This window comes from Rousettus aegyptiacus, unplaced genomic scaffold (assembly GCF_014176215.1).
Source record: "Rousettus aegyptiacus isolate mRouAeg1 unplaced genomic scaffold, mRouAeg1.p scaffold_m13_p_17, whole genome shotgun sequence".
NCBI lineage: Eukaryota > Metazoa > Chordata > Mammalia > Chiroptera > Pteropodidae > Rousettus > Rousettus aegyptiacus.
The window spans coordinates 2,957,884-2,984,642 of record NW_023416292.1 but is presented as its reverse complement, the minus strand read 5'-3'; the positions used below and the strand labels follow the sequence as shown (position 1 = coordinate 2,984,642).

The window sequence follows — 26,759 nt, the reverse complement described above, 5'->3', positions numbered from 1 at the left end:
ATTTGTCTCTAGTTCACATGGAAGAATTTGTCTCTAATTCACATGGAAGAATTAAATAGTGTTCCACAAAAAGCACCTGATCCCCACCTACATGAACATGAAAAACAAGGCTTCAGAATCTCTCTAGAAATCATCTAACCAAAAGGAACTGGTCATAGAAAGTAAAGCTAGAAAGGCTAATGTATTTCTCACCTATCTCTCTTCTCCAGTGAGGACCAACATTGATAGATACAAATATAACCTACTTGTTCTTTCTGAATAGTAGAAATATGAGTGGTTTTTATTTTCTCTCTCATGCTTTCCTGAATATTCAAAAATCTACAGTAAACATTCATTCATTCAGCAAATATCTAATGAGAAGCTACTAAGGGACAGACACTGTTTAGGTGCTGGAGATACAGCAGTGAATGAGCCAGATAAAAATCTCTTGTCCTTATGTCAGGATCTTAGGGCTTTTCCTTTTTGGCTGATCAAATCCCTTGAAGAAGACGCTTCAAGTTTCCTCTCTGACGGGTAAACATCTGGTAGCCAGAGATCTAGGAACTGAATGGAGTAAGAGGGCTATGAATCTTAGCATCCAGTATCCATAAATTCACTTAATATTCCTGTTTATACTGAGACCTCCTTTTTAACCCTCTCTGGAGAATAAGGACTTGAGGTTTTTTTTTGTTTTGTTTTGTTTTTGTTTTTTGAAAGGAAGCAGGACAGTTAAAGAAGAGAGAGATGACCTGGAAACCTAACAGCTCTTAAACAGTTTGCAAAATCCTCATTTTAATCCCAGCCCTGCTGTCCTATACTTTCAGATTTCTCCAGGTTGGTAACTTACTTTATTTGCTTTCTAACCTCTACATTTTTTGTTGTTTTTGTTTTTGCTACTGGCTCTTCTCATAATTGTGGGTTTATGCTTTTAAAAATCTAGTGATTTACATTTTTTTTTTCTTTTTACACCTACAGTGCTTGGTCTTCCTAGGTGGTCTCCCATTCAAATACTACCCAGGCCTGACCCTACTTAGCTTCCAAGATCAGATGGATTGGGCTTGTTCAGGGTAGCATGGCCATGGACTACTGATTAACATTTCAGTGGTGTTCCAGGAGGGAACAAAAGTAGATCGTCTTCATTAACTGCTTAACTCTTATTACTTTCAGAGAATACTGTCCTATAGTAATTTAAATCCTCTCTTGTTATCATCAAATCTTTATTTCCCCCTATTTATTCTTAAAATTGGATATTCGAATAAAATATATATTTTTACTTGTATATGATTGTAATTTAGGAAGTATTCATTGTCATTGATGTCCTTAAAGATTTTAAATAGCAGGAAACGAATGATCATTTTCCTTAGCAGATCAAAAATGGGGATGAGACATACTCATACATATTAAAAATTACATATGAAGGTTAGTTACTGCAGTGTTGTTTGTAACACCAAAAGATTTCGAAAACCTAATGGTCCATCAATAGAGGACTTGTTAAATAAAACATCACAATGGTAGTAAATTACACAGTTAAAAAGAACAAAGCAGAACTTTATGTCTTGGCGTGGAAAGTGTATAATGGCAGAATAGAGTTAGTATAGTATGCTATCCTTTGCGTTTAAAAATATGATCTCTATAGTATCTGCATCTATAACAGTGATTACCTCCTGGGAGGGTACTAGGTGACTGGGAGACAGGGAGTAGAAGGAAGACTTGGTTTTCCTTTGTATACCATTTGCACCATTTGAATTTTATACCAGGGTCTTACAGTATTTAAAAAATAAAGTACTAATGAATTTTTAAAAGAATGAGTTCCATGACCTTAACCTGACATAATGCCCTCCCTGATTACTTTCACCCATCCAGATTTTCCTGTCTTCAAGATAGATATTAACTCCCAATTCCTTCCCTGGACAACTCCAGCCCAAGTACTCTCTCATCTGATCTCCTTTGCTAGAAGTTACTGTGTGTGGCCAAGTCATCACACCTTGCGTTCTTACTCTTCTTCCTCTCCTTCTCCTCCTCCTTTTCTTTTTAAAAATAGTATCGACTATCTTGTATTAAACTTTCCATTTTGTATTTTCATTTCTGTTTTACTGAGCCTTTTATGGGTTGCATGGGGGGGGGGGTTGCAAAGATGAGGAATAGCCAGTGAAGAATATGTGAGGAAGTATATGAGAAGGAGCTTGGGGCTTCAGAAGCCTTCAAAGGCATTTACCAAATAAAGATTTGCATGAACCAGTGACCCCTTTTAATAAAATGTTAAAAGGTAAAGCCTTCACATTTTTATAGTGCATTAATCCAATTATCATGACATTACTTAGCTAAGAGCATTTGCACTGAAAAGATGAGATATTGGAAAACGGAAGCAAAGATTGCGAAGCAAGACTCAAAATATTAGAGTCCAAAGGATTTAAAGATCAACTAGTCCAATCCCTTCATAGGTCCCTAGGCAAGCAAGGCATTGGAGAAGTTCAGACTCAAACTCAAGTCTTTTCTTAAGGAATTATACCATTCAGCTAGAGAAGAAGTCTGGCCTGGGTGAAAGATAGGGTCTTTCCACAGCAAGAACGACAAGAGGGCTCTGTGCCTGGAAAAGAGGAGGGTGAACAGGAGGGGAAAACAAGGTGGTCATCGAGTTTTGTCTCCTTCGTTATTGTGTTCAGGGCTCCATGACAGTCTGTGTGAATAAAAGTTTCTATATTAACAGAAACCAAGTTAAGATAATCAGAATTGGTTTGGAAGGCTACAAACCTCAACTTCCCCTTATCCAGCTTAGTCTCTCTAGTTTGAGAAACCAATTGAGTTTCATTTTAAAGCTCTTTAATGACCCTCTTAAGTGACTCTTTTACACCACCTTTTCCATACCTGGAGAAGGAAAGTCGGAAAAGGAGGACGTAATACAAACTAAGGATTTCCCTATTTCCAGGGTATTTTCAGCCAGCATTCCAGTATTTACTGTACCCAGAAAGTCAGAGACATTTAGGGTAGCCATGGAGATATTATTGGCCTCCGCCTTGTTTCCTTCCTTTTCTTTGCTACTAAAATCTTTTATTCTGATTTTAGTAAGGGACCACACTTTTGCTGGCATCCGGGTTCTGCGCTCCTCTGTCTGCTCAGGGACACTTGAGCAGTAGGAACACGTTTTTAAGCGAGAGCGTGTAGCTATAAGAACTGGTGAGGTTTATACTAAAGGGGGATGAATCCCATTCACAGTTTCTGGGTTGGGACTACAAGTCCCAGGAGACACTGCAGCAACGGCACGCTCCAGTAATCCCTTCCCTCTCTCTTCTGGATGGTGGAGATAAAGGTTCCGTTCGCAGCGGCACAGCGGGCCGGTTGTTTTCAACCGCAGTGACGGAGTTGGGAGCCCAGCCGACTGCAGGCGGGGGCGTTAGGAGGCGGAATCCTTCTCCCTCAAGCACTGGGGGCGGGGAGGAGGGAAGCTGGGCCAGCGGGCCGGGGACCGAGCCGCGAAGACCCAGCGGGCGGAGATGGAGGGCGACGGGGTGCGGTGGGGCAGCGAATCGCTGTCGGGTCCCGGCCCTGGAGGCGGCGGAATGATCCGGGACCTGTGCCGGGGCTTCGGACGCTACCGCCGCTACCTGGGACGGCTGCGGCAGAACCTGCGCGAAACCCAGAAGTTCTTTCGCGACATCAAGGGCTCCCACAGCCACAGTTGTCCCTCCTCCCCTACAAGCGATGGCGAGGCCCAGCGCGGCCCTGCTGGCGATGTCGCCGAGACTGGGCTGCAGGCTGGTAAGGAGGGCAGCCGCGAGGAAGAGAGGGCCGGAGAGGCAAATTGGAAGGTAGACCGCACCCCTGCTCTGCGAAACAAAACCCCGGGAAAAGGCAGAAAGTGGGAGGAGGGCCGCGTGGTCGGGCCCGTGGGCCTCAGTCGGCGGAATCCAAGATGCCTTGGTAGGGCATCCCTCCGGGTGTTTGTGGGGTGAGGGGCAGAGCGCGAGGGCTCAGCTGGCGGACCTGGGGGCAAAGGGCGCCCAGAGGCAGGAGTTCCAGGAGCAGGATCCAGGGACCCTGTTCGCGGGCGGGAGCGCGGAAGGCCTGTATTTGGCGAGAGCGAGTGGTTAACCCGAGGAGTGGGAGGATTGCCCTGAGTTGGGGGCTGGGCAGTTGTGGCTCAGAGTCCCAGTTTAGGGGTGAAGGAATGGAGGACGGGCAGAAGAGAAGGCACATTTCCTCAGGAGCTTGAGGAGGCCAAGGAACTGTAGTGTATCGAGTGTGTGTATTGTGCGTGCGTGTGTGTTTGTGTATGTGAAATGCTTTTACACCAGTCATGAGGCTACTTTGTAAAGAAGTAAGGAATGTACTCGAAATAGGGCTGGGGTCGTAAAGGAAATGATACCTGATGGGTGTTGCTAGAGAAGTTGCTTGTCCTTATGTTGAAGAAGGGGTCATTTTTGGTCCTGAGACTTCTTGACATGATTCTCTGTGGGATGTGTTAGAGGCCCCGAAGCGCTTACAATCGTGCAGGGTTTTGATCTTTCCTAATTTCTTGCTTCCTCTTAAATGGCCTGCTATTGGTGGGGAACTGGAGGATTTGTGAACTACTGTATCTAATTAGGAAATAACTTAGGGACTGGCATCTCATATAGACAGATACCGTGCGGACAACGTAGCAAGGAAGTCAGTGGGTTTAATTTAGTTTTTTTTCAAACCTAAGTATGTATTAAAATCAAATTAAAATAAAAAATGTCTCAGACTCTATTCCACAAATTGATTAAGATCTAGTGGGTGGGGCCTAAGAATCTAAACATAAAAACACCTCGGGATTCTCATGCGAGTGGTCTGCAGACACATTTCAGAAACAGATGTAGATGCTGATGGCAAATTTGAACATGGGACTCAGAATGGAATAAATTGTTAGACTCTTCGCAGTTTGTGTATTGGGTCTTATATTTCCAAAGTTGCATGTTTAATATCCTGAATTTGTCTTACTTCAGAAATGGTGATAAAAATAAGATAGTGAGATTCCGATGTAGTCTTAAATGATATTATTGCATTTAGTTAGCCGAGATGTAAATAGAAAAACTTTTATTTTACCTCATGGATTAAATGGGAGGAGGAGGACGACTAGTGTTCCGGAGAAGAGAATTCCCCCTCCTCCCTTTCTTTAACTTATAATTAAATAGTAAAATTGATACAAGACTAGGTTAATTGGAGAAAAAAATTTAATACATGCATATGAGAGAATAATATTATCACATCATAAAATAATGCTCAAAGAAATGATCCAGCCAGGCACTTTTTTATACTTTTTAGACAAACAATAAATTTGTGACAAATTGATAAGACAAAGAAAGTTAGTGCTTATTAGGGAAAGAATCCAAGCAAGGTTTGGATATTCCTTGGTGAGGAATCTAAACAAAGTTTGGGCTTGAGTGGTAAGTTAGTAAAGGCTTACAAGGCTTGTTTATACAGGCTTTTGACTGTGGATTCTTTTAACTCTTGTGATAAGGTTGTCTCAGCCCGCAGGAGCTGGGAGGGCACCCACCTCATGGGAGATTTGTAGAAGGGATAGACAGGGTCAGGGTTTCCTTCTTCTACAGGTGGTTTCTTAAGTAACTTTATAATTCAAAATACTCAATATACCATTGTGGGATATCTTGGGATGGCCTGCCCTTGACCCAGACATTGGCTTTTCTGAAATTGTGGTTTTGCTATCTTATGCCCAGAGATTTGCTGTTCTGAAAATGGACTTATAGAGGGGCCTGATATCTGTGAGGCTATCAGAAAACTGTTGAGAAGGGCTAGTGTTTATGGAGATGACCCCCAGAATCTGTACTTTCACCCTCTCTTCCTTAGCAGTCCTCTTCCTTGCTCACAGGGTTTTCTTACAGTTTATCTTAAAACAAAAACAAAACAAAACACCTATATTGCTGATATTTTATTTTATTTTATTTTAACTCCTACAGCACCTTGTATTCTTAGGTAGTCTCCCATCCAAGTACTAACCAGGGCTGACCCTGCTTAGCTTCCGAGATCAGATGAGATTGGGCACGTTCAGGGTGGTATGGCTGATATTTTATAATACCTATTTATTTTAGAATTACAAAAAAAAAAAACCTTTAGAGATGAAGGTTTTTAGGGCACCTAGGTTGGCTCTTGTTTTTATTCTTTAAAAGCCGACTTAATAAATACAAATGCACCTTTGTATTTTGCCTCATTGTCTTTTCAAGTTGACTGCATTATGAACTAATCTTAGTGTATTTAACTCTCTTCAGCCTCTACTTGAAATAAAAACCAGGAGGAAGGTACAGATGACAGGACTTGGAGAAATTTGATTTTGTTCTATAAAATGCTTCCATTCCTTTCAGTATGGAGAGTTTTATTTTCGGAGGTGAAAACGAACATCCGAGAAAATGAAGGAGGTGACATATATTTATGTGGGGAAGTTTTCTAGCTACTTAGGTAATTGTGTTAGAAAGTAGAAACCACTCCTTAAAAGACAACTAGCTCTTGTTCTCTCCTTTTACAGGCTATCTTTGCAAGGTCAAGTTCATTCAGAGACTATCTCAACTTTCTTATGTGAGTGTTGGTTTCTGATTAATAGGAACTTGGAATGTTATGAGAAGAGGCACTCAATTCTTAACCTAACAAACGTTAGAAGGTTTTAATTATCATATCAGGTTGAAGTGTGTTTCTGGATTGGATGTAGTATGGTATTTGAGCAACTGAAGATTATGGATCAACTCTTAAGTTTTATTTTACTTTTACCCACAAAGAATGGGAAAGACCACAAAATAATGCTTTCTTCTTAATTTTGACAGTTTTGTATTCCCAAAATACAATGTAGAGAGTATATAACCTACTGGGGGCAATGTAGAGTATATAATGTATGTGATGCTTTAGAAGTTAAAAAGTAAATGTAATAGAACTCTAAAATGAGAGTAGCTTGGTCTGTAATAAAGAAAACTGAGTTCCTTTGCTGCCCAAATCATTGGCCGTCTTTTCACTTAGCTGCTGGTCATGAGAGCCCTTCTATCTGTTGCTTTTCCTCTGTCAGAGGGTTGAAGTAATGAAATAAAGGCTTTGAGCACTTCTGAAGAAAGGCAGAATGTAATATTAACAAAGCAGCAGAGGGGGAAGTATTTTTCTTGAGTTCCTCGTTATTGCAGTATATCATAAACCTAAATTTTAAGAAATCGGAGTGACTCTTCTGTGAATAGTTGGAATGCTCAAGTGTGTGCAGTATTCTTTTAATCCTGGCTTCACTCGTTACTGACTGAATGACCTTGAACAAGTCACAGCTGTGCTGGGCCACAGTTTCCTTGTCTGGAAATGGAGATTATGATAATAGTACTTGCCTCTAGGATTCTTGAGAGTTAATATATGTGTTTATATATTAAAGCAGTGCCTGGTACTGCCATTATCATTCAATAAACAAATACAGACACTAGCCTTGACTTTGGGTTAGTGGAACTCAGTCTCTTCCTTTTATACTTTTCTGCTAAGAAAAAATATATATATAAATATCAACATTACAGTGTACCTATTTGTTTGTGTCCGATGAAATTTGATTAAAGGACCAGGAAGACCTGAACTTGGTCCCTTAGAAAGGTATACTCTAATCTTAACCATGTATATATTCAATACATAAAACAGAAGAATGGCAGAAAGCTAAGGTATGGCTGGATTACAGGCATTGTATGTGAATTATAATTCTTAGGTTTTCAGAGCTCTTTGCTTTTGGTTAGCCAACAGCTTGGTTTCTCCAACATTCTTCACCCTCTGTTTGTCACAGCTAGTATAAACTGGTTGCCAGAAATAAAAAGAAGAGGAAAAGCAGTAGTGCACTTATTTAAAGCAGACATTTTTCTTGGACTCAGACAGAAAGTTTTGTGGATAATAAAGTTTAAGTGGCTGAGTGACATCTGGGGAAGAGACAGAAAGTTGAGAGAGAGGAAATTCTTTACAGTCTAGTATCATAGAGCTGCCTGCCATCTTCATGGGGCTGAGAGGGGTGGGGAGAAATTGGGGTTGTGGGCGGGCCAGCAAGATACTGCAGTGGGTGTGCCTTCTAGTAGTTTGCCATGATCTGTTTAGAAGAGCTGCCTCAGCATTTCTATATAAGCTCAGCAGAGATGGTGCTATAATTGTGATTTTTATTTTATTAACTTGGATGAATAAAACCCCATTTTCTCAAGTATATCTACAACTTTCACTTTCTCAATTTTCTTTCTGTGTGGAAGCAGTATACAATGGTCAAAAGCGGGCACAAACATTTACATCATACCTGGGTTTCTGTTCTGGTTCAGCCTCTTATTAACTGTGTGACTTGAGGCAAGCTAGTTAACCTATTCGAATCTTGTTTTTTTTCATATGGGAGTAATACAATATGCCATGTATTTTATGATTCTATTTATGTGAAATGTCCAAAGGGCAAATAATAAAGATAGAAATTCTAGATTAATGATTGCCAGGGGATGGGAAGAGAGGAAAGTGAGTGACTGCTACGAGTATAGCAGGGGTCTCCAATCCGTGGTACCTGTCAGTGGGCTGTTAGGAACCAGCCACACAAGAGGTGAGTGGTGGGCGAGCAAGCGAAGCTTCATCTGTATTTGCAGCCACTCCCCAGCGCTAGCATCACTGCCTCAGCTCCACCTCAGATCATCAGCCATTAGGTCCTCATAATAGCATTGGTCCCTGGTGTCAAAAAGGTTGGGGACCGCTGGGGTATAGGATTTCTTCTGGAGGAATGAAAATGCTCTGGGATTAGGTAGTGGTGCTGGTTGCACAAGTTAGTGAATATACAAAAAAACCACTTAGTTGTACACTTTAAAAGAGTGAATTTTATGATAGCCCAATTATCTAAATAATTGGGAGGAATAATGTCTGTCTCACAAAGTTGTGATATTTAAAGATAATATATATCAAATTACTTAGTACAAACACGTAGTTGATCTAAATATGTGTGTGTGTGTTTATGCGCATGCGTGTGTGTGTATGTCTTGTTGAACATTAGCTTAGGAAGTTGGAACTTGACGGGTTGGAGGAAGATTAATAGGAGCGGAAAGAATGTGGGACAGAATGGTTTTGAATGGGAACCAGATTTAGGCTCAGGTCTCTAAGCTTCCAGTCCAATTCTAATTCTGTGAATTCTCCCTTGATCTTTTCTAACCTGGCCATAGGAATATAAAATGTGCCCTGGCAGTGGTGAGATTTTGTTACAAATGAGTCATAACCCAGGGCTTCATAGCTTGCTGTGGAACCATAATTTACTTCAATGGGAGACTTTATCTGATTTAATGAGTATAATGTGACACTACCTACTCAAGCCTCTTATTCCCATTTCCAGTCCCTGACATTTAGGGTAGCAGACCCTTCTTTGCTGATCTTGCTACTACCTCCAGCTCCCTGGGAGGAAAGGAGGAAAAAGTCCTCCCCAAACACAATGGCTCTTTGCCCTTTCCCTTTACTGCCTTTCCCCTTCCTAATCTTCCTTTCCAGGGATAATCTGTTTCCCACGGCACAGGGCAGCTCACTATTAAAAAGACTTGGATAATTATGCCTTAAAAGACATTATTACCTTACCATTGTTATCATTTGCAATGTTTAGTTTGGTCTACAAAGTCATTACTGATTTCAATATGGTAAGTTCTTCATCTTTACAAGTAGTCTTTTAAAGAAAGCATGGATTTAAATAAAAATCCATTCTGGTCTTTAAATTTAGTTTTGCTCTGTCCACTTTTCTGGCATCTTCTTTATTTTCTCACACTTCTGTTTTTTGTCTCACTAGGTTAAGGGGACACACAATCTCCCTGCAGTACATGTACTTCTCAAAAAAAAAAAAAAAAAAAAAGAAAAAAAGAAAAAACCCCTCAAAAAATAATGTTATTGAAGGGGAATATGAATTCCACCTGAAACCTACCGCTCAATTCCTGTAGGCACTGGACATACAGATCGTGCTTTTATTCATTTACTTATAAATCTGATGGTTCTGGATGTATTCCACATATCCTGTCTTCTAGACTGTGAGCCTCTAAGGATATGTAGACTGTGCTTTATTCATCTTTGTATCCCCTGCAATCCCTACCTTAGTGCTTTGTTCATAACAGGCAAATACATATCTGTTAAATTATTTCCATGCCTAGTAAACAGTGGAATGATGTTTTTTCTACTTATGAAGGGCATTTCTCCCTCATCTGCCACCCAAAAGATAAGGCTTTTTTTGTAGATTTGCCCATATTCTATTGAGTCCTTATAAAAGAACAATGGTATGCATTTGATAGATGACCGACTAGACTGGAGTTGCATTCTATGCCAGTATCCCAGAGAATGATTTTCATGTCTCAAAGAATGAATTGCATGCAATACCCATGTAATAGAGTTTCACCATGATATGGGAAGTAAATCCTTAATATTCATTCCCTCAACAAACCTTTATTAATGCCTGACTCTGTACTGGGCATAGGACACAAAATGGTGACCCATTGTTCAAGTAATTGATATTATTAATTCCAAGTTGATGTTATGAAAGAAAGGAGGAAGGATTCATGTTTTGTTGTGTTCCCTCTAGTGGCTTTTCTCCAAATTGGTTATCTACTTAACCATTAGCTATTTTAGAGGGTGTGAGGATAAAGCATATGGGGAGTTGTGAAATTAAATGGCATTGATAAAATAAGAGCTTTACTAGTTTTCTGATAGAATACAAGAAAATTATCCCTCTGTCTTTTACGGAGCAATTATAATTGTATGGTTGAAAAGCAGAAAGTATTCATGAAGATTATTGTTAGAGCGTCTATCATCTTCACATCTTTCTTAGAGATTACTCACAAGGAAGCCAGTATGAAGAGTATGAGGTGTGTGGGTGCATGTGTTTTTTTCCTAACAGTTTTAATACCTAAAGTGAAAATTTCTCCTTACTTGTAGGAAAATAATTCATCTTTAGGGATGATGTGTTTTGCTTCTTACATGGTCCAGGGAATCTGAATGGTGTCATAACAGGAGTATAGAGTGTGAGCCCATGTGGAAGATGCAATTTTTCATTCTTGACTCTCGAAGAACTCACTGGAGTTCCCTGTAGGAGTTCTATTCTGAATGTAGTCCACCCCATGCTTGAAAATCGATACAGTTATTTGCCAAATGGGGAGTATGGTAATCTTGGGGATCCTGAAACTTGACACTTTAACAAAGGAGCATAGATGTAGCAGTGGTTAAGATATATGTATGTCCCCTTGTTTAAAAGCTATAAGTCAGCCTGAGAAAGTCTATATGTTTTTTTCCATAAACTTATTTATATTTTATTTTTTTTTAAAATTAACTTTATTGGGATATCTTTATATATAATATTCTTTCAAAGTCCAAACCAAAACTCTCTGAAAAAAAGTTGGTCAGTGCCTGGGGACCCATCAGTGACCCCTGTGGGCCCCTGTCTGATGTGCCCATCACATCAAGTGCAATGCCTTTTCTCTTTTCTTTAGCAGGCAGTGTGAGTGGTTTGGATGCATTCCCCAGCCTTGCACCCCACAACTGTGGGAACCTTTTGAGCACAATTTTCTCTGGAGTGGCACTCTATAATGTACTTCCGTTCCCTGTTGTGGTGTTCTTTGGGCAGGAAGCTGGGAAGTAGGACTTGAGGGTTGTTTTTCTTTTTACATGTCTAACTAATAATGCATCAAAACTATTCCAAAGAATTATGATAGGTTATGCAGTCATTAAAGCCTTTGATTTTAAAATTAAAACTTCACATGTCTTAAAAAAATACTTTTATCCTTTTTCTTAAACTTAGATGTAAAAAGGTCTAACTTTAGCTTCATCAGATTAGGAGTTTTAGTACCCTATTTATGGTAGACAGATTTTAGTTTAGTGTTTTTTTACCCTTTCCAGTCTGTATAATGAGGAGAGGATTACATTCCTCAGTATTTTTTAAATCAAGCCAAACTTTCCAGAGCCAAGACTAAGGCCCCACCATAGATGTAGCTAGATTCCAAGACAAATTTGAATAAAAGCTCTCTATTTAAATTAACAGGTGGTGACCGAACCAATATGGAGTTTACTTTTTTTGTAATATTCTGTACTGCATACCCTAGATTTAACTTTTAACATTATGGAGCTATGTAGGTGCAAGGAGAATGGCGGGGAAGTAGAGTAGTGGGAGGGGGAGGGAATAGAGTTAGTAAGAGAAAAGTCGTTCTTACCTGTTTGGCATGCAAGAACCCCACTGGGGAAACCTGTTTCAGTATCTCCTGATTGAACAATTGCCTGCTCTGCTGGCTGTCATTCCATGTAGAGAAATGGAGACATAGTGGGTTTTTACTGTAGGATAAAAGTAGTTTGCTACTGTATAAGAAAGAGGAGACCTGAACTCCAGAAGACGTAATCAGAGGGGCCACTGCGGGCAGTGCAAGGTTCAAGTTGCTTCTGGTGGTTTCTTGGTTGTGAATTGGGTGGTTATAGGTGACTTTGATCAGTGTCCAAACCTGGAGCATGATGTTTGTCTATACTGCTTAGCCTTAAGGATTTGGGTTATAAATCTGATCCTGAACTACTTACTAAGATGAGTGTCTTGAACCCCCCAAACTCTGAACTGGCAGCAGTCAGGTCTCATAAGAAGACTGAGGAGACAGAAGTCAGCACAAAAGTGGGGACAGTGAAGAAACTTATTCTTTAAATTCTATTATTACTTTATTTACTGTATTTTTTGTTATTTTTTTGTGAAGTAAAATTCTGTCTCGATCTCTCCTGTGAGATCCAGAACTGGATACACTTTGCTAAGTATCTTTTTGGCTCATTTAAAAAATTTTTTGAAATAATTTTACATTAACATAAATATTGCCAGGACAGTACAAAGAGTTCTCATACCTATTTCATGCAGATTCCCCAGTTATTAACATTTTATTACATTTGCTCCATCACCCAATCTCTCTCTCTTATGTCTACTCTTTTCTGAATGGTTTAAAAGTAAGCTCTAGATAGTTTGTCTCATCTCTTGTAAACACTGCAGTGCACATTTCTCCCCAACCAGTACATGTTTTCACATACCAGCATACAACTCCCTAACTCAGGAAATTAACATTGATTCTGTACCACCATGCCATCTACAGACCCCATTCAGGTTTGTTGGGCTGTTCTAGTAACCAGTTCCCCACCCGCCCCACCCTCATCTCTTTTCCTTTTTGACCCAGGGTCCTATCCAGGAACAAGGGTTGCATTTAATTGCCATGTCTTTTCAGACACCCTTAGTATGGAACAGTTCCTCCTCCTTCCCCTGGCATTTACTACGTCTTTGACAGGTTTAAAGAGTAGGCTTTACATTCCGTAGGATGACACTCAACCTGGATCTGTCTGTTGTTTGTCCATGACCAAACTCAGATCCTGAGCTCTTAGAAGGACTAGGCACAGAAATAATGTGATGTGTATTGCATTAGGGTTACATTATATCAGCCCACCCCACTCCTGGAGATGTTACACATGATCACTGGTCATATTGGTATCCTCCAGATTCTCCACCCTGAAGTCACCATTTTTCCCTTTCAGTTAATTATTTTGTGGGGAGGTGTTCTAAGATTTCACTGATAATACATTCCTGAAATATTTCCCTCCACCAGACATAGCATCTACTTGATCTTGGTCTATTAGACAACTCCCACCTGCCTCAGTGGTGGTTTTAAGATTCATTCCTTTCTCTTTGTTAGTAGGTATTCTTAGTGGTAAGGAAGGGCTTTCCTTTTCCTTTGTTTTTATTTTTATTTATATTAGCATGGATTTGTGATTTTTTTCAATGGATTATAATCTCCTATTATCATTTAAAAATTTTTTATGCTTAAATTATTCCTGGTTGGGTTAGTGAGCCCCCCGTTTGAGCTGGTTCCTGTGTCTGTTTTCCATAGTCCCACCATTCAATCATTCTTAATGGTTAGATGCCACCTTCCAAATGACAGAAACTAAGCCCTCTGTGAAGCATGGGGTTGGCGTCCTTCGAGGAAAGGCTTTTATCTCTGCATCCTATAAATCACAGCCTCAGGTGCTAGCTGCCTTTCTGTTCCCTCTGCAGTGTGACCAGCCTCAGGAGCAGTTTCGTCCAGAAAGGAACTTGTCAGCAGGCTGCCGAGTGCAGTCTCGTCATTTTGCATGGCTTCCAGAGGGTATAACCCTGGGAGTGGAGGTTATCTCCCTCTTCCCAGGTACCAGGAAAATCTGCTTTAAAACTGTTAGCAATTTTAACATAGCCACCAAGCACAGTAACTTCAGTGACATTTCTGCCAGCTTGACTTTTCAGCTTTCAACAAAAGCTTTAGCTACTTGAGAACATTTCAATATCTAATTTCCAAAAACATCCCCTTCAACCAAAATACCTTGTTACTGCTTGCTCCTGACGTTTCTGAAATCCAGACGACTTAAGCATGTGTTTTCCTTAAATGGGAATGCTTCCTTCAATTCAGAATCCTTTACATTTAGCTAAAGATCAGAGAGCTTGTTTGGCAGAATTATTTCTTAGCTTCTGGGACTTTTGTAGCTCAATACTTTGAAGATTGTAGTAGAATTGATCATAATAGAAAGACTGTAACATTCATTTCTCAATTTACGATTTATCCTTTTCTCTTGGCATAAAACATCACTACTTATTTGTGGAAATACGTATTTGGGTCAGTGATTACTTCAGTGAATTATAAAATCCTTCATATTTTTATTTACTGTCGTTGAGGACTACAAGTTATTGTTAAAAATGTGAAAAAAAAAAAAAAACTTTAGGAAAGGAGGGAAATCCTGGAAGCAAGGATTGCAGTGATAAGTCTGTTGAGATGAATGAACTCTGAAGCCATGTCAGCTTTCTGAGTTGCAACTGTATGACAAGGCAAAGATAGAGTCCCATTTCACTTACTCCATTTAGTGCCTTCCCTACCTTTACCATGGACTGCACCTTACCTGGGCCTTCACTCACCTCTTGAGTGTATGTTATTGATTAAGATGGAAAACAGGCATGAAAGAGATATAAACCTATTGCCATTATTCCAGAAACAATTTAAATAAAATACTTATCCTAATGTGTCACTAGAAATATCAAAATGTCATTAGAATTCCTTCCCTCTAGTTCTTTTTATAATAATCTTAACCTCAAACCAAAAAGGTAATACACATTGACTGATAAGAGGAGCATTACTGTCTTTTTTAGGAAAAAGGATTCTAGAGATCTTAGAATAACAATAACATTTTTTAAAAAATGCACCAGCTAATAGTAATATTGTATTCCTTCCCCAGGCTTTATTCCTGGTGTGGGGCAATTTTCGTAGTGACTCTGTCAGTCTGCTCCCTACAATTACTAAGTTTTGTTTTGGCCCAGACTGGGAAAAAATGTGGTAGGGGGTTCAGGGGAGGAAAAAAGTCTTTATTCTGTTAGAGTATCCAGCTGGACCTAAGATCTAAACTGACATAAAACAGCTTAACAGGAGAAAAATAGGTGCATTTTATTAGTTTTCCTTGCACATGGAAGTCCTTACAAGAAAATGAAGACCCAAAGAAACAGAGTTGAACATATATATACTGAATTAGACAAAGAGAAGTAAATTATGAAAATGTGACAAGATACAGGGGCTTGCACTAAGGCAGTTAGTTAATGGTGGCAAAATAACTAGGAAGATACAAGTTAGTTTCACGAGGCTTATTTTCTTGGCCTTGACTCCTGGTCTCTGGTGATAAGAATGTTGCTTTGCTTCTGCAATAGGGAGGACATCTTCCAGCTGGGGGTTTTATCTCCTCCTTTCAGGAAGAAAAAGGGGGGGTCAGAAGGCCCATCTTATACCTTCTGTGTGTCAAGTGCCTGGAGCTAAAAATAATCCTTAAGCCAAAGTGGCATCTTTTGGGATGGCATATTCTGCCACCCTTCAGGGGCATTGTCTCTTACTAAGTACCTGGTGAAGGGGTTCAGAACAAGTCTCCCTAGAATGTCACTTTAGCATGTGGATTGTTTTGAGCCAAAGACAGTCAAGGCCCAGAAGACTCAGAACCTTTTTTTTTTTTTTTTTTAACCTTCCCCTTAATTGCCAAAAAGAATTTAGATAGGGGGCTTGGTCCTGGAAGAGAACTCACTACTGATAACCTGATAACCACAAAGAATATGGGCTAGGTGTAGTAGGCTGAGGGCAGTTTGGCAGGGCCTGGAGATCAGAGTCTTCTCCGTGTCCCCTGGTCTCTGCGTGACATGGCAATCATGTGTTTAGCAAACTTTTGCTCTTCCCATCTTCTGTAAATTGTTTTCCTCCCCTTTGAAGTCTCAAGCCTTTAACCCCCTTCTCTTCATCTCAGGATGGCATATAAGCCTCAGTTGCCTGACTGCCTGTCATTCTCATATTCTAATGGGGCCCCTGTACAGTATGCAGTTGTTTGCTTTTCTCATGTTAATATGTCTATGTCAATTCGATTATTAGAACCTAGAAGAAGTAAAAGTTGTCCTCCCCTGCACTGCCCCGCTCCCCCAGACCTACAGCTTCTGCACTGCCCTTTATTCCACCTTTTATTTATCTAGATACATGAAAAAACATGGGTTCTTTTTTATTTTGTTTGTTAAGCTACTGTTTCCTCATCTGTAAATGGAAATAATCGTGTCTGGTAGGATCGTGAACATTAAATGATACAGACAAATCAGGTGATGTGCTTAGAAGGGGTTCAGTAAATCTTATTTGTGGGAGGAAACAATTTTCCTCTACCTTTCTAGGTTTTTGGCTGAGCTCTCCCCTCACTCCATAATAAAAAGACATTAACAAGAGAGAAACAAACAAATTTAATAACGTGCACACCTCCTGTATATGTGGGAGAGACCCAGGAAAACTGAATAACTTTAAATATCATCTTCTTAAAGACAGCTGTTGGGGAAGGGGGAGCAATTATGGGAGGTTACCAGGAAAAAAAAAAACACCCATAAACAAGGGTAAGGTTGTTATGCAGATTTAAGTCTCCCTTCTGCATTGAGCAATTTCTAGAGATCACCAGTCATCCTTTTCTTCCTAGTGAGAGGAAACACAAATGGAGATTTCTTTTATAAATGTTTCTTGCAAAAGGTTATTGGAGAGGTATATTTTGCTCCTCTTCATTATCTAAAACGAAGCAAATGGGTTGCTGCTTTAGTTACTGTTCTTCTAGTTTGATACCTTTGTTTAGAAGTACAGTTGAACCTTGAATAAGTGGGGTTGAACGCTCCACCTGTATGCAGTTATTTTCAGTGGACCCACGCAGTTCATTTGACTCCCAAAGTTCAGTTGACCCTCACAGTTCGAACCCACATTGTTCAAGGGTCAGCTGGTAGTTGGGAATCTGTGCATGCAGAGGGCTGCCTTAAACTATATGTGGATTTTCAACTGCGTGGGTGGTTGGAGCCTCTCACCCCCGTAACTGTATTTAAGAAACATCTAGGAGGCAAAAAAAAAGCCTTGACTTGCACTTCAGACAATTTGAGGTGACTCTTCCTGCAGCCACAGTTAGCAGGGCTAATGTGCTCCGGCTGAGAAGCCTTGCTGTTACCTTCTGGCAGCCCCATATGCAGATGCTGTTATATTAATTACAAAAGAAACCTGATTAACTCAGAAGTCCTTTAACTGTCAGCGAGACAGCTGCTCCAGCGCTGGAACAGGTTTTCTTCCTTCCTCCTCCTGTCAGCCTGCAGTTTTTCATCTCTTTAGAGAACTGCTAACACTGCGCTGTAGGTCCTCAGCCCCTGGGTGGTTCAGTCACCTTTTTGATCTGCAGTTATAGTTGGCCAGGGAGAGCTCGCATAATTAAATTCACATGTAATTTAAAATAAAAACAACCAGACCAACCACTCATTCCCCTCGATTATTTTTCCTTCAACAGTTGAGACCCGATGGATTCTGGGAATTTTAGAACTGGAAAGGATGTTAAAGATGATGTAATTCAACTCCCTTAGATGAGAAATCCAAGGCGGAAAAACAATCAAGTGAATTGGTAAAGTCACAGGGCTTGTCTGCAGTAAAGCCTGGGATCAGAGTTTCTCCTCCCTGGTGCTGCTCCCTCTTCGAAACTGCAGTCCTCCCCTCACCGAACCATGACCCATCTGACGAGAGAAGCAAGTAGTGAAACAGTCTAGTTTCACCTTCATTTCTCTCCATGCCCTTGTTCAAATCCTGTAGGCATGTTGGAGATCAGTTATAAAGCTAAAAATTAATGGGCGAAGCAAAGGGCTTAGATAATGAGGTATTGCAAAACCAGATGGCAGTATCCATATTGAAGGCCTTTCTTCGGTGCAGCAGGTTGCACGCAGAACCCTAACTGTGCACGGAAACAAAAACTAAGACTGGGCTCCGTGTCAACCCCCTCTCCCATCGCACTGGTGGTTTGGTGCTAGCGAGTTTATTTGTGGTGACTGTTTTTGTCACTGCAGAGATAGGGGTGTGTGGTAATTTGGGTCAGATGAATAATGAGTATGTCTGCTGTGGTTTTGGCTCATGCAGAGCATGTTCTACTGACTTTCCTATAGTTGACACTGTCTCGGACATGCTGAGATCTCTCCCTCTGGTCCTGCAAAATGGTTAGTTGGTTTTAATTATCTGTTATCTACTCTCCTAGCAGCAGCAGTGAGAAAGCTCATTTAGATTTTTTGTTTTTATTATATACAAACTTTTGTTATAAAAGTTTGTACAAACTGGGAAAAGAGGAAAGGAAGTGTAGATGAGAGTGAATCTAATGGGACTTCTCACTGCTCAGGCTGAGACGATGGTGGTTAAATTCCGCAAGGTGATTGCAGAGGTTCTGTTCTGTTGTCCACATCTACTGCTCTCCAGGTTGAGATGAAGAAGATTTTTAGGAATGCCAGTTTCTAAATTATCATCATGGTACTGGACTATTCTGAGTATTTTAGGAAGCAGGGCATTCTGTAGATCTCCACAATGAAAGGATTCTTACACAGAGTAAACAAGTGTGTAATTAGCATAAAGTACTTACTATGTTTTAGTCATTGTTTTGGGAGTTTCGATAGTTATAACTACAGTGGACTGTGGTGGTGTTTAGTTGTGAACAAGATATGAAGGAACTCAGGACTAGCCCATTGCTGCTTGCTGAGTGGTCACACAAGAAATAGGTTATGTCCCATTCCTTTTGCTTATAGGTCAAAGATTAGATCCGTGGTCTGGCGTTTTACTCTTGTGCTTAGTAAATATCTTGCACGGAATTAGGCAGTCAGTTAATGCTCTCTGCTTTTTCAAAGGAATCCATCTGTTGTTCCCCAGGAGAGTAGATTTTCTTGTTCCGGGGTCTGGTGTTGCTGATGGGCATGTGCAGGCCAGGCGATGTACTTAGAGACAGACCTGGAAAGAAGGGCTTCATGAAGTGCATCGAGGGGTCTGGGTGAATGCAGACTACTTTACACCTTTTGGTGATGCCATTTCATTTGTGGAAGAGAAGAGTTTGAGGATTTGAAATAGTAGGTTTGTGGAAGTAGAGCAACTTCTTAAATGAGTCAGGCCTCTCTTGCTTCATTTATAGGAACAAAATAAACAGCTTATGAATGGTTTAATGCAACTCATGGTTAAGTGACTAAAGCTAATACCATTTCAATTGGCACCATCCCAAATTTCAGTTAAGGTGTATGTAAGATGGGCGTACTTATAGCTTAAGAACCATGTGTCTGTGCCTTTCCGAACAAACTCAGCTGTTGCCTGAATCATGGACATGGGCAGGCACTGACACCGAACATGTAGAACAACCAAGTTCAGAATCTTGAGAGTTTCAGTCAACTAATTTCTGGCTCCTTTTCCCAAACATAGGTTCTCATACTTTAGGAAGCCTCTTGTTCTCTGAATACTATTTGACGTGTTCGAGGAAGCTAGCCATTTAGGAGTGCAGTTTTCCTGAAGTAATGTTTTTGAGGTAGATCACATCTCTTCCTAGACTTCCTGGTTTTTCTCTTATTCAGGGTCTTGTCATCCATATACTGGAGGATGTGATTTGATGAAGTGATATTGATCGTAATTGAGCACCCAGTGCTTTAAGAAAAAACAGATGACTTGGCAACTGAGATGCTGTCATCAGCTATCAGAGAGATGGACCAGAAAAGATTCTAGAGCTTATGCAAACTTGAATAACTTTTTATTTAGATATGTGTGTATTTAAAGATTAGCTCATACATTTAGTTGTAAAATGTCATAAATGAGGAAAATAACAAGCTAAAACTTCGTTTGGTAGTGACATTAAAGAATGCCTTTTGATACAAGGAAGGTGTTCTTTTGACATATTCAGGCATAGTTTCATCTTGGATTCACATCCCAGTTAGTGTAGCCTTTTCTGGCTTTGTCAGTTTAATGATCTTGTGATTGTGATTTAGTCCTCATAAACTCCTTAGGCTGTCTCTTCACTGGATCAAAGAGGAGTGGGGAGGGTAGATTAGGTCACTGTCACCTTTCTGGATAGAAGCAGCTGCTCTGGGGATGAGCCAGGGAGGGGAATTCTTTTTGATATTTGAGGAGCGTTTTCTGACTGGGATGTTTTCCTGATAACTCCTTCAACCAAGAACTTCCTAGAAATTCCTTCTCTAGGACCCTGACATTCTAATGGGGTCTCTGTGTGAGTCTGTCTCTACCCCTCCTCACTCTTCTTTCTGTCCTCCTTTCTCCTTCTCTACCCTCCCTTCCCCAACCAGGCCAGCTGAGCTGCATTTCCTTCCCACCTAAGGAAGAGAAGTACCTTCAGCAGATTGTGGACTGCCTCCCCTGCATCTTGATCCTCGGCCAGGATTGTAATGTCAAGTGCCAGCTATTGAACCTGCTATTGGGGGTGCAGGTACTTCCTACCACCAAGCTGGGCAATGAGGAGAGCTGTAAGCTTCGGCGCCTCCGCTTCACCTATGGGACTCAGACTCGGGTCAGCCTGGCACTCCCCGGCCAGTATGAACCAGTCCCCACGCTGGTTGCTCACCAGGGCACCTGGGAGACCATCCCTGAGGAGGACCTGGAGGTCCAAGAGGACAGTGAGGATGCTGCTCATGTTTTAGCCGAACTGGAGGTGACGATGCACCATGCTCTCTTACAGGTACCAATCTCATACTTATATGGTTGTACACACATTTACCAGCTTTTCTTGCATTTGAGGTTTTCAGAAAGTAATTTGGCCATACATACCCTCTGAGCATCAGCCGATGGAGTCAAAGGAACATAATCTAAGAAGTTGAAAACATAAGGTTGTAGCAGTGCCCATCCCTGCCTCTGCTGCCATGCTGGAAGGCCCTGAGCAATCGGCTTGTTCCTTGCCTCCTGTCTCCCTTTCTAAAATAAAGGAATGTGATCCTGGCATCTCGACTTGCTTTTTCAGAGTAATTATGATCAGGGTTAGAAATCTTTTTTCCTTAACAGGAAGGTGTTGTGGAATTGCCTCTAGCCATTTCCTTCTAAAAGGAACAATAAGATGTTGGCTAATTAATGTTATTAGAGTTAGGGCCAAGTGAAGAATTTCATGAGGATTTCCTTAGACCTAGCTATTACTTGCTAAGTGGGACAGATCAGGTTTCCTACTTTCTGAGGAACTTGGGAATGTTGAGAACAGGTCTGAGACAATGTTAAAAGATAAGGAGATCCCAGCTCATAAGGAATATCTGCTTCTCTCTGGTAGTAGATTCTCAAAGAGCACAGGTCTTATGGCATGTGCAAAGAGTTTATATTGCTTGTCTGCTATTCCTGTCTCCACTTAGAAAGGACTCACCTCTTATGCTGGGCTTCCTTTCCTGCTGTATATAGATAGGGCTGGACTATTTGATTAGGCCAAATGGGGATCGGCAAAGGGCGTGACTATGCCAGGGGTCAGGAGCAGGTAGGAGTAAAAAATGCAGACAGAGTCCATCACCTTGGTTAGCTGTGCCAGGAAGGAAGAGCTAGTTTGGCAGGACTAGGAGAATGGTTTCTTTTTTCTTATAACCTCTTCACCTACCCTTGTTCTAAAAGGCTTAGTCTCTCAGAAAGTGAATAAGTCCTTTGGTTGTGGCCATGGTCTCTGAAATTAAGAAGTAGAAACTGTCATTTCCTTCCAGAGTCCAGATTTCTTTTATTTTGATAAAAGCTAAAGAGGGCTATGTATATAAATCAGCGTTTTTTCTCAGCTCAGTTTCAGTGGTGGCTTTCCTCTGTTTTTAGACCGAGAAGTTGCACTGCTTGGTTCCAGGACGCTGTGAGAGTTTTTCCATAACTGACAGTAACCCTTATATATTGACTGAGGCTCCTCAGTCGACCCATGAGCTTCTTCACAGTCATGAGTATTTGATCCATACACAGTCTGGCTGTGGCATACTGCCTCGGTCTAGTTCTCTCAAGTTTTCAGTAGCTCAGCGGTTTTCAAACTTTTAGATTTTAAATCACTTTAAGAAAAACATTTTATAGCAGAACCCAGTACATATATGCACATATACATTTAAAATAAAGTTCCATAAAGCAATATTTGTACTTCTTGCAAGACATACTGATATTTTTATTTTTATACTATTTGACTTAATTGTTTAAAAATGGTAGCAGCTAAATTGACGTTATATGCATTGTGACCTACAGTTCAAAAAACACTGTTAAATACATGAAATGACTGCTGTAAGTCGGGTGGTGATTTTTCCTGTTCTTGCCTTTATAAACAATCTCAAAATGGGAACTAAACCATCTACAGGAAAGGCAAATTATTTATTTGATTTCTCTGTATCCCTTCATTTTATTGGTTTTCAGTCTTTGATGCTCATTTACTTTTGTTCCTTGAATTGTGGTGATACAAGGAAGGAAAGTGAGAGCCTTTCCCCAAGTGCATCTCTGCACACATCTCTGAGGGTTCCCGGTGCCTGCCCCTGAGGTATGCTGAGCACTCGAGCAGAGGTAACAATTGGGGCTACCTGGTTGGGAAGTTGAGCTACCAAATCAGTCTTCTCTCCACACAGTTGAAATATATATTCTCTTTCTTGAGTAATATTTTTCTCTTGAGGAATTCTCTAGCCTCTTGTTTGTATTTCATGTGGTTTCTGAGGTTTCCTTAGCCACTGTTTCTCCGGATCTGCTTTATTCTCCAATGGTTTTGATGTGGAAATAGCAACGAACCCCAACGGTTCAAAGTTTAGAACCCTTTGATGCTGAGCCTCAGAGGGGCCTTAGCCTTTGTGGAACGGAGGCCCAGTTCTGACACTGCAGTCAGGCTCCTGTCTCCATTAATACATTAACTGCTCAGCTCATGGCCAGGAACATTTCACAGCTACCTTGAAGATTTTTCATGCCAGTGAGAAAGAGCTTTGTTTAGCTCTGTTATATTTAGGACCAGTGAGTTAGTCTAAACAGCCCTTCCATTTGGTGTGTAAAAGGGGTAGTAAAGAAAGGAAACATTTAGCTAAAGAAAACCAAGATTGAATTAGGGGAAATAAGAGATGTTCATTTTCAACTGTCAGGTTTTTCCACAATAAGCCAATACATGTGAACCCGTAGTGCTTGGTATTCCCTGCTTTTTAGATCTGGGTCCCCTGACATTCCAGGTTTATAATTCAAAGTAGAGGAACTCTGTTAAGCTGTTAGTTTCTGAAACCTCGTATAGGGTTAAAACATAGAAATTTTCCAGTTGGCAACACATTTCACCATTCACCTTATTTGCTAATTCTGTCTTCATGTACAGACATACTTGCCCACCCTCACCCCCTTTCTGGCATGTAAAATTTACTGCCTCTTTTTCTCTTTCTTTCCTTCTTCTTTTTTTTTTTTTAATTAAGTTTATTGGGGTAACATTGGTTAATACAATTATATAATTTTCAGGTGTACATTATCTGTATATTCTCTTGTGTTTACCACCCAAAGTCCATTTTCTTTCAGCTACTATATATTTAATCCCCTTTATCCCTTTCACCCTTTCCCTACCCCCCTATAGTTGACCCCTTTTACCCTGTCCATCTTTTCTTCTTAGAAATCCAGTGGAACACAATTGTATGCCTCAGAGTTGTCCAGTCTTAGTTGCGTGGTGTGTGTGTACGTATCTGTATTTTTCCTATGAACACTTGTAAGGAAAGAAATAGAAAGCAGCAGAGATGATTAAACTTCCTCAGTTTGAGCTGGGATTCCTGTATGCCAGCAGTGGCATTTTACTGACTGTGGCCATTCCATAGCTCTCAGTTGTTCTGCTCTTATCAGTAGCCTGTTTGTCCCCACCAGGCCCTTTGGACAAAATGTACATGTCACCTGGTAGCCAGACTGCCTCCTGCTGGCATGATTTTTGGCTCATGGTAATGTATGGTAAATATGTAGATACATATTTCAAGGAACTGAGGTCAACTAATGTTTCCAGGAAAGGTCTAATGACTTGCAAATACTTTTTTTTTTTTTTTTTTTTTACCATTTTTAACTCTAATCAGTCGGAGTAGTAAAGGTTTCTTTTTATAACCCTTAAGCAATAGCTTTCAATGGAAATAATTCATTTTAAATGTCATTCAGACATTGATATTTTTAATTTCTCAGCAGTTAATATTTTCACAAGCCAAAATCATGATAAAAGATTCTACTTAAAATGACAAAAGGTTATGCAGATTTTAACCTCAAAATTTATTAAACATTGTTTGTTTCTAGAGACTAGCTTTTCTCAACTTTTGTCTAGTTATTGGCTTTTATTATGGCACCTTATAATTTAAATTTGTTAGGTATTATGTTTATTTTTTATTATGTTTTTTAAAAATTAAGTTGGGTATCATTGGTTAATACAGTTATATAATTTTAAGATGTAATTATAACTTAACATCTGTATATTCTAGTGTGTGACGCATTACTTTTAGTTAGATGTCATATCTTCTCTTGAATGTATCTAGATTGAGAGGTAATGTTTTATTGGTAAAAGGTAGGAAAAAAGGCTGGATGAGGGTCCTCAGGGCAGGACAATACTGTTGGGGGGAGAGGATAAGTGGAATTTGGCCAAAAATGGCTATTCCAAGGGAAAAGAAACAAAGTGTAACATGTATAAGAGAAAAAGAGTAATATTCTAGAGATATTAAAATAAAGGAAACCATGATTTTATGGGGCAAAAAGGAAAGGGAACTAAAGCGATATGTTAAAAAAGGATATGAGAGGTTCCGGCAAATGCTAAATTACACATTTTTTCTAAGCAATAATTCTGTATTCTTTGAATTTTACATCTCTTTTGCCTTTCCCCTAACACACTAACATACATAGCGAACTGTAACCATCCTGTGTACATTGCTCTTTTCCAAGAAACCTGGGAATATCTGGTATAGGTTTATTTACCTATTAAGTATGTGTGTAGTTTAGAGGCAAGGTTTAAAAAAATAAATCCCTATACTCACTAGAGTAGCCTTGCTATCTCTTAAGAACAGCTTGAAACTGAGGCTGTGTTTTCTCAGTTCACCACCATTAATTAATTTTAGGCCTTCCAAGGTTAGCTCTTTGGCAGAATATCTGGCAGAGATTGTAGTCTTAATCTTCCTCTTTTGTTTTGCGATTCTACCTCTTTTCTGCACCAAATGGCCTCCCTCTCTGTTTTCGCCATCTCAGATCTGTTGGCATTTCCCTTTGAGTACATGGTGATGGGGATAGGAAATCTTCCCCATTTTAGAGACTCAGCGGTTGAAAGTCCTGTCAACAGGCAAACACTGGTGTTGGGGCTATGAAAATATATATATTTTGACTTCTTTTATGGTCTCTCACCCAATCCTTACAGGATAATTTCATAGCAGGGCCTTTACTTTGTAGCCAACATATACTTTTTAACATAGAACACAAGGATTGTTAGGATGCCTGAAATCATCATATCCAACCTTTATTCTTCTTTCAGAACTTCCCTAACAGATAGTTCCTGACACACAGTGAGCCTCCAGTTACTGTTTAAACAAGGTCTTTGTAGTCAAGCTGGCCTGAATTTACATCCTGGCTTTGTCACTTAACTGACTGTGTGACTGGTGTTCAGTTCCCTCATTTGTAAGATGGGAGTAGTAATCCATATCTTTTAGTACTGGTGTGAGGCTTAAATAAGATGGTATGTGTAAAGCACCTAGCGTAATGTCTGGCACATATAGTCAGCCAGTTCCCTCCTTTCTTTGTATGAATTGATCATTGTCCTTGAAAAAGGACTTCCTTCTCTCCGTCCCTTCCCTGACAACCATTCCTGTTGCTTCCTTTCGTCAAACTTAAGTCTCCCTGGTTCCATTTTTACTTACAGTTATTCTTTTCTAGTTAGAAACAAAGTTCTTCATAATTCATTAGAAAGTACTTTTGTAATAAAATGAAAGATGTTATGTAAAGGTAACACAAAAGTTAAAGTTCTGAAGTTAAAAGGTAAAGTCTTTCCTCTTCATTCTTCTCTCTCTCAAAACTAGTAAGTGGTAAGAGACTAAAGCTCAGATTTCTACTTTTATCTGTATCTGTGGGAACCTGGGTGTTTCAATAGCTACACATAGAATGCATGGAATCTACTCAGTACTCTCTTGTCAATTTCTCTGTTGCCTTCTTCATCCAAGTATAAAACATAGAGAAGATAGTTCCAGTTCTTAAAGGCTTCATGCTTATGAGTTGAGATGTGGAGCCTTTGTTTGGGGATGTTGAGGATTGTAAATATATTGCTACTTTTAGCATGATCGTCTCGTGCTTTCTGTGACTAGTTTAGGGCTTTGGTTGGGATTGTGCTTTTTCCAAGTCCTGTTTCTGGCCTCTGAGTTACCATACTGATACTTTAAGTAGGGAAATGAGTTTATATCAGCCTTTGAGTTATAACAGTGATAATTTTACTAAGTAAGGAGATTATAGGATGCTCTCATGATTCCCTGAGAATTCTTATTCCTTGATTGAATTAGGAACAACATGCTTATTTACTCA

The 26,759-nt window shown here is 40.0% G+C and overlaps 1 protein-coding gene and 1 pseudogene across 2 annotated transcripts in view; one reads left to right on the top strand and one right to left on the bottom strand.

The window, feature by feature from the left end:
* Positions 1-3,297: 3,297 nt before the first annotated feature.
* Positions 3,298-26,759, top strand: part of DSTYK (dual serine/threonine and tyrosine protein kinase) — a 50,313-nt gene continuing 26,851 nt past the window's right edge. The window contains exons 1-2 of one of the 2 annotated variants that reach the window (XM_016140573.2): positions 3,298-3,735; positions 20,585-20,973. In XM_016140573.2, the coding sequence (XP_015996059.1) occupies positions 3,471-3,735; positions 20,585-20,973 (654 nt within the window). In that variant the 5' untranslated portion in view covers positions 3,298-3,470. Of the gene's footprint in view, positions 3,786-20,584; positions 20,974-26,759 lie in introns of both variants that reach the window. The other variant, XM_036234416.1, reaches the window with a different exon arrangement.
* On the bottom strand, positions 5,904-6,022 carry LOC118613154 (annotated as a pseudogene).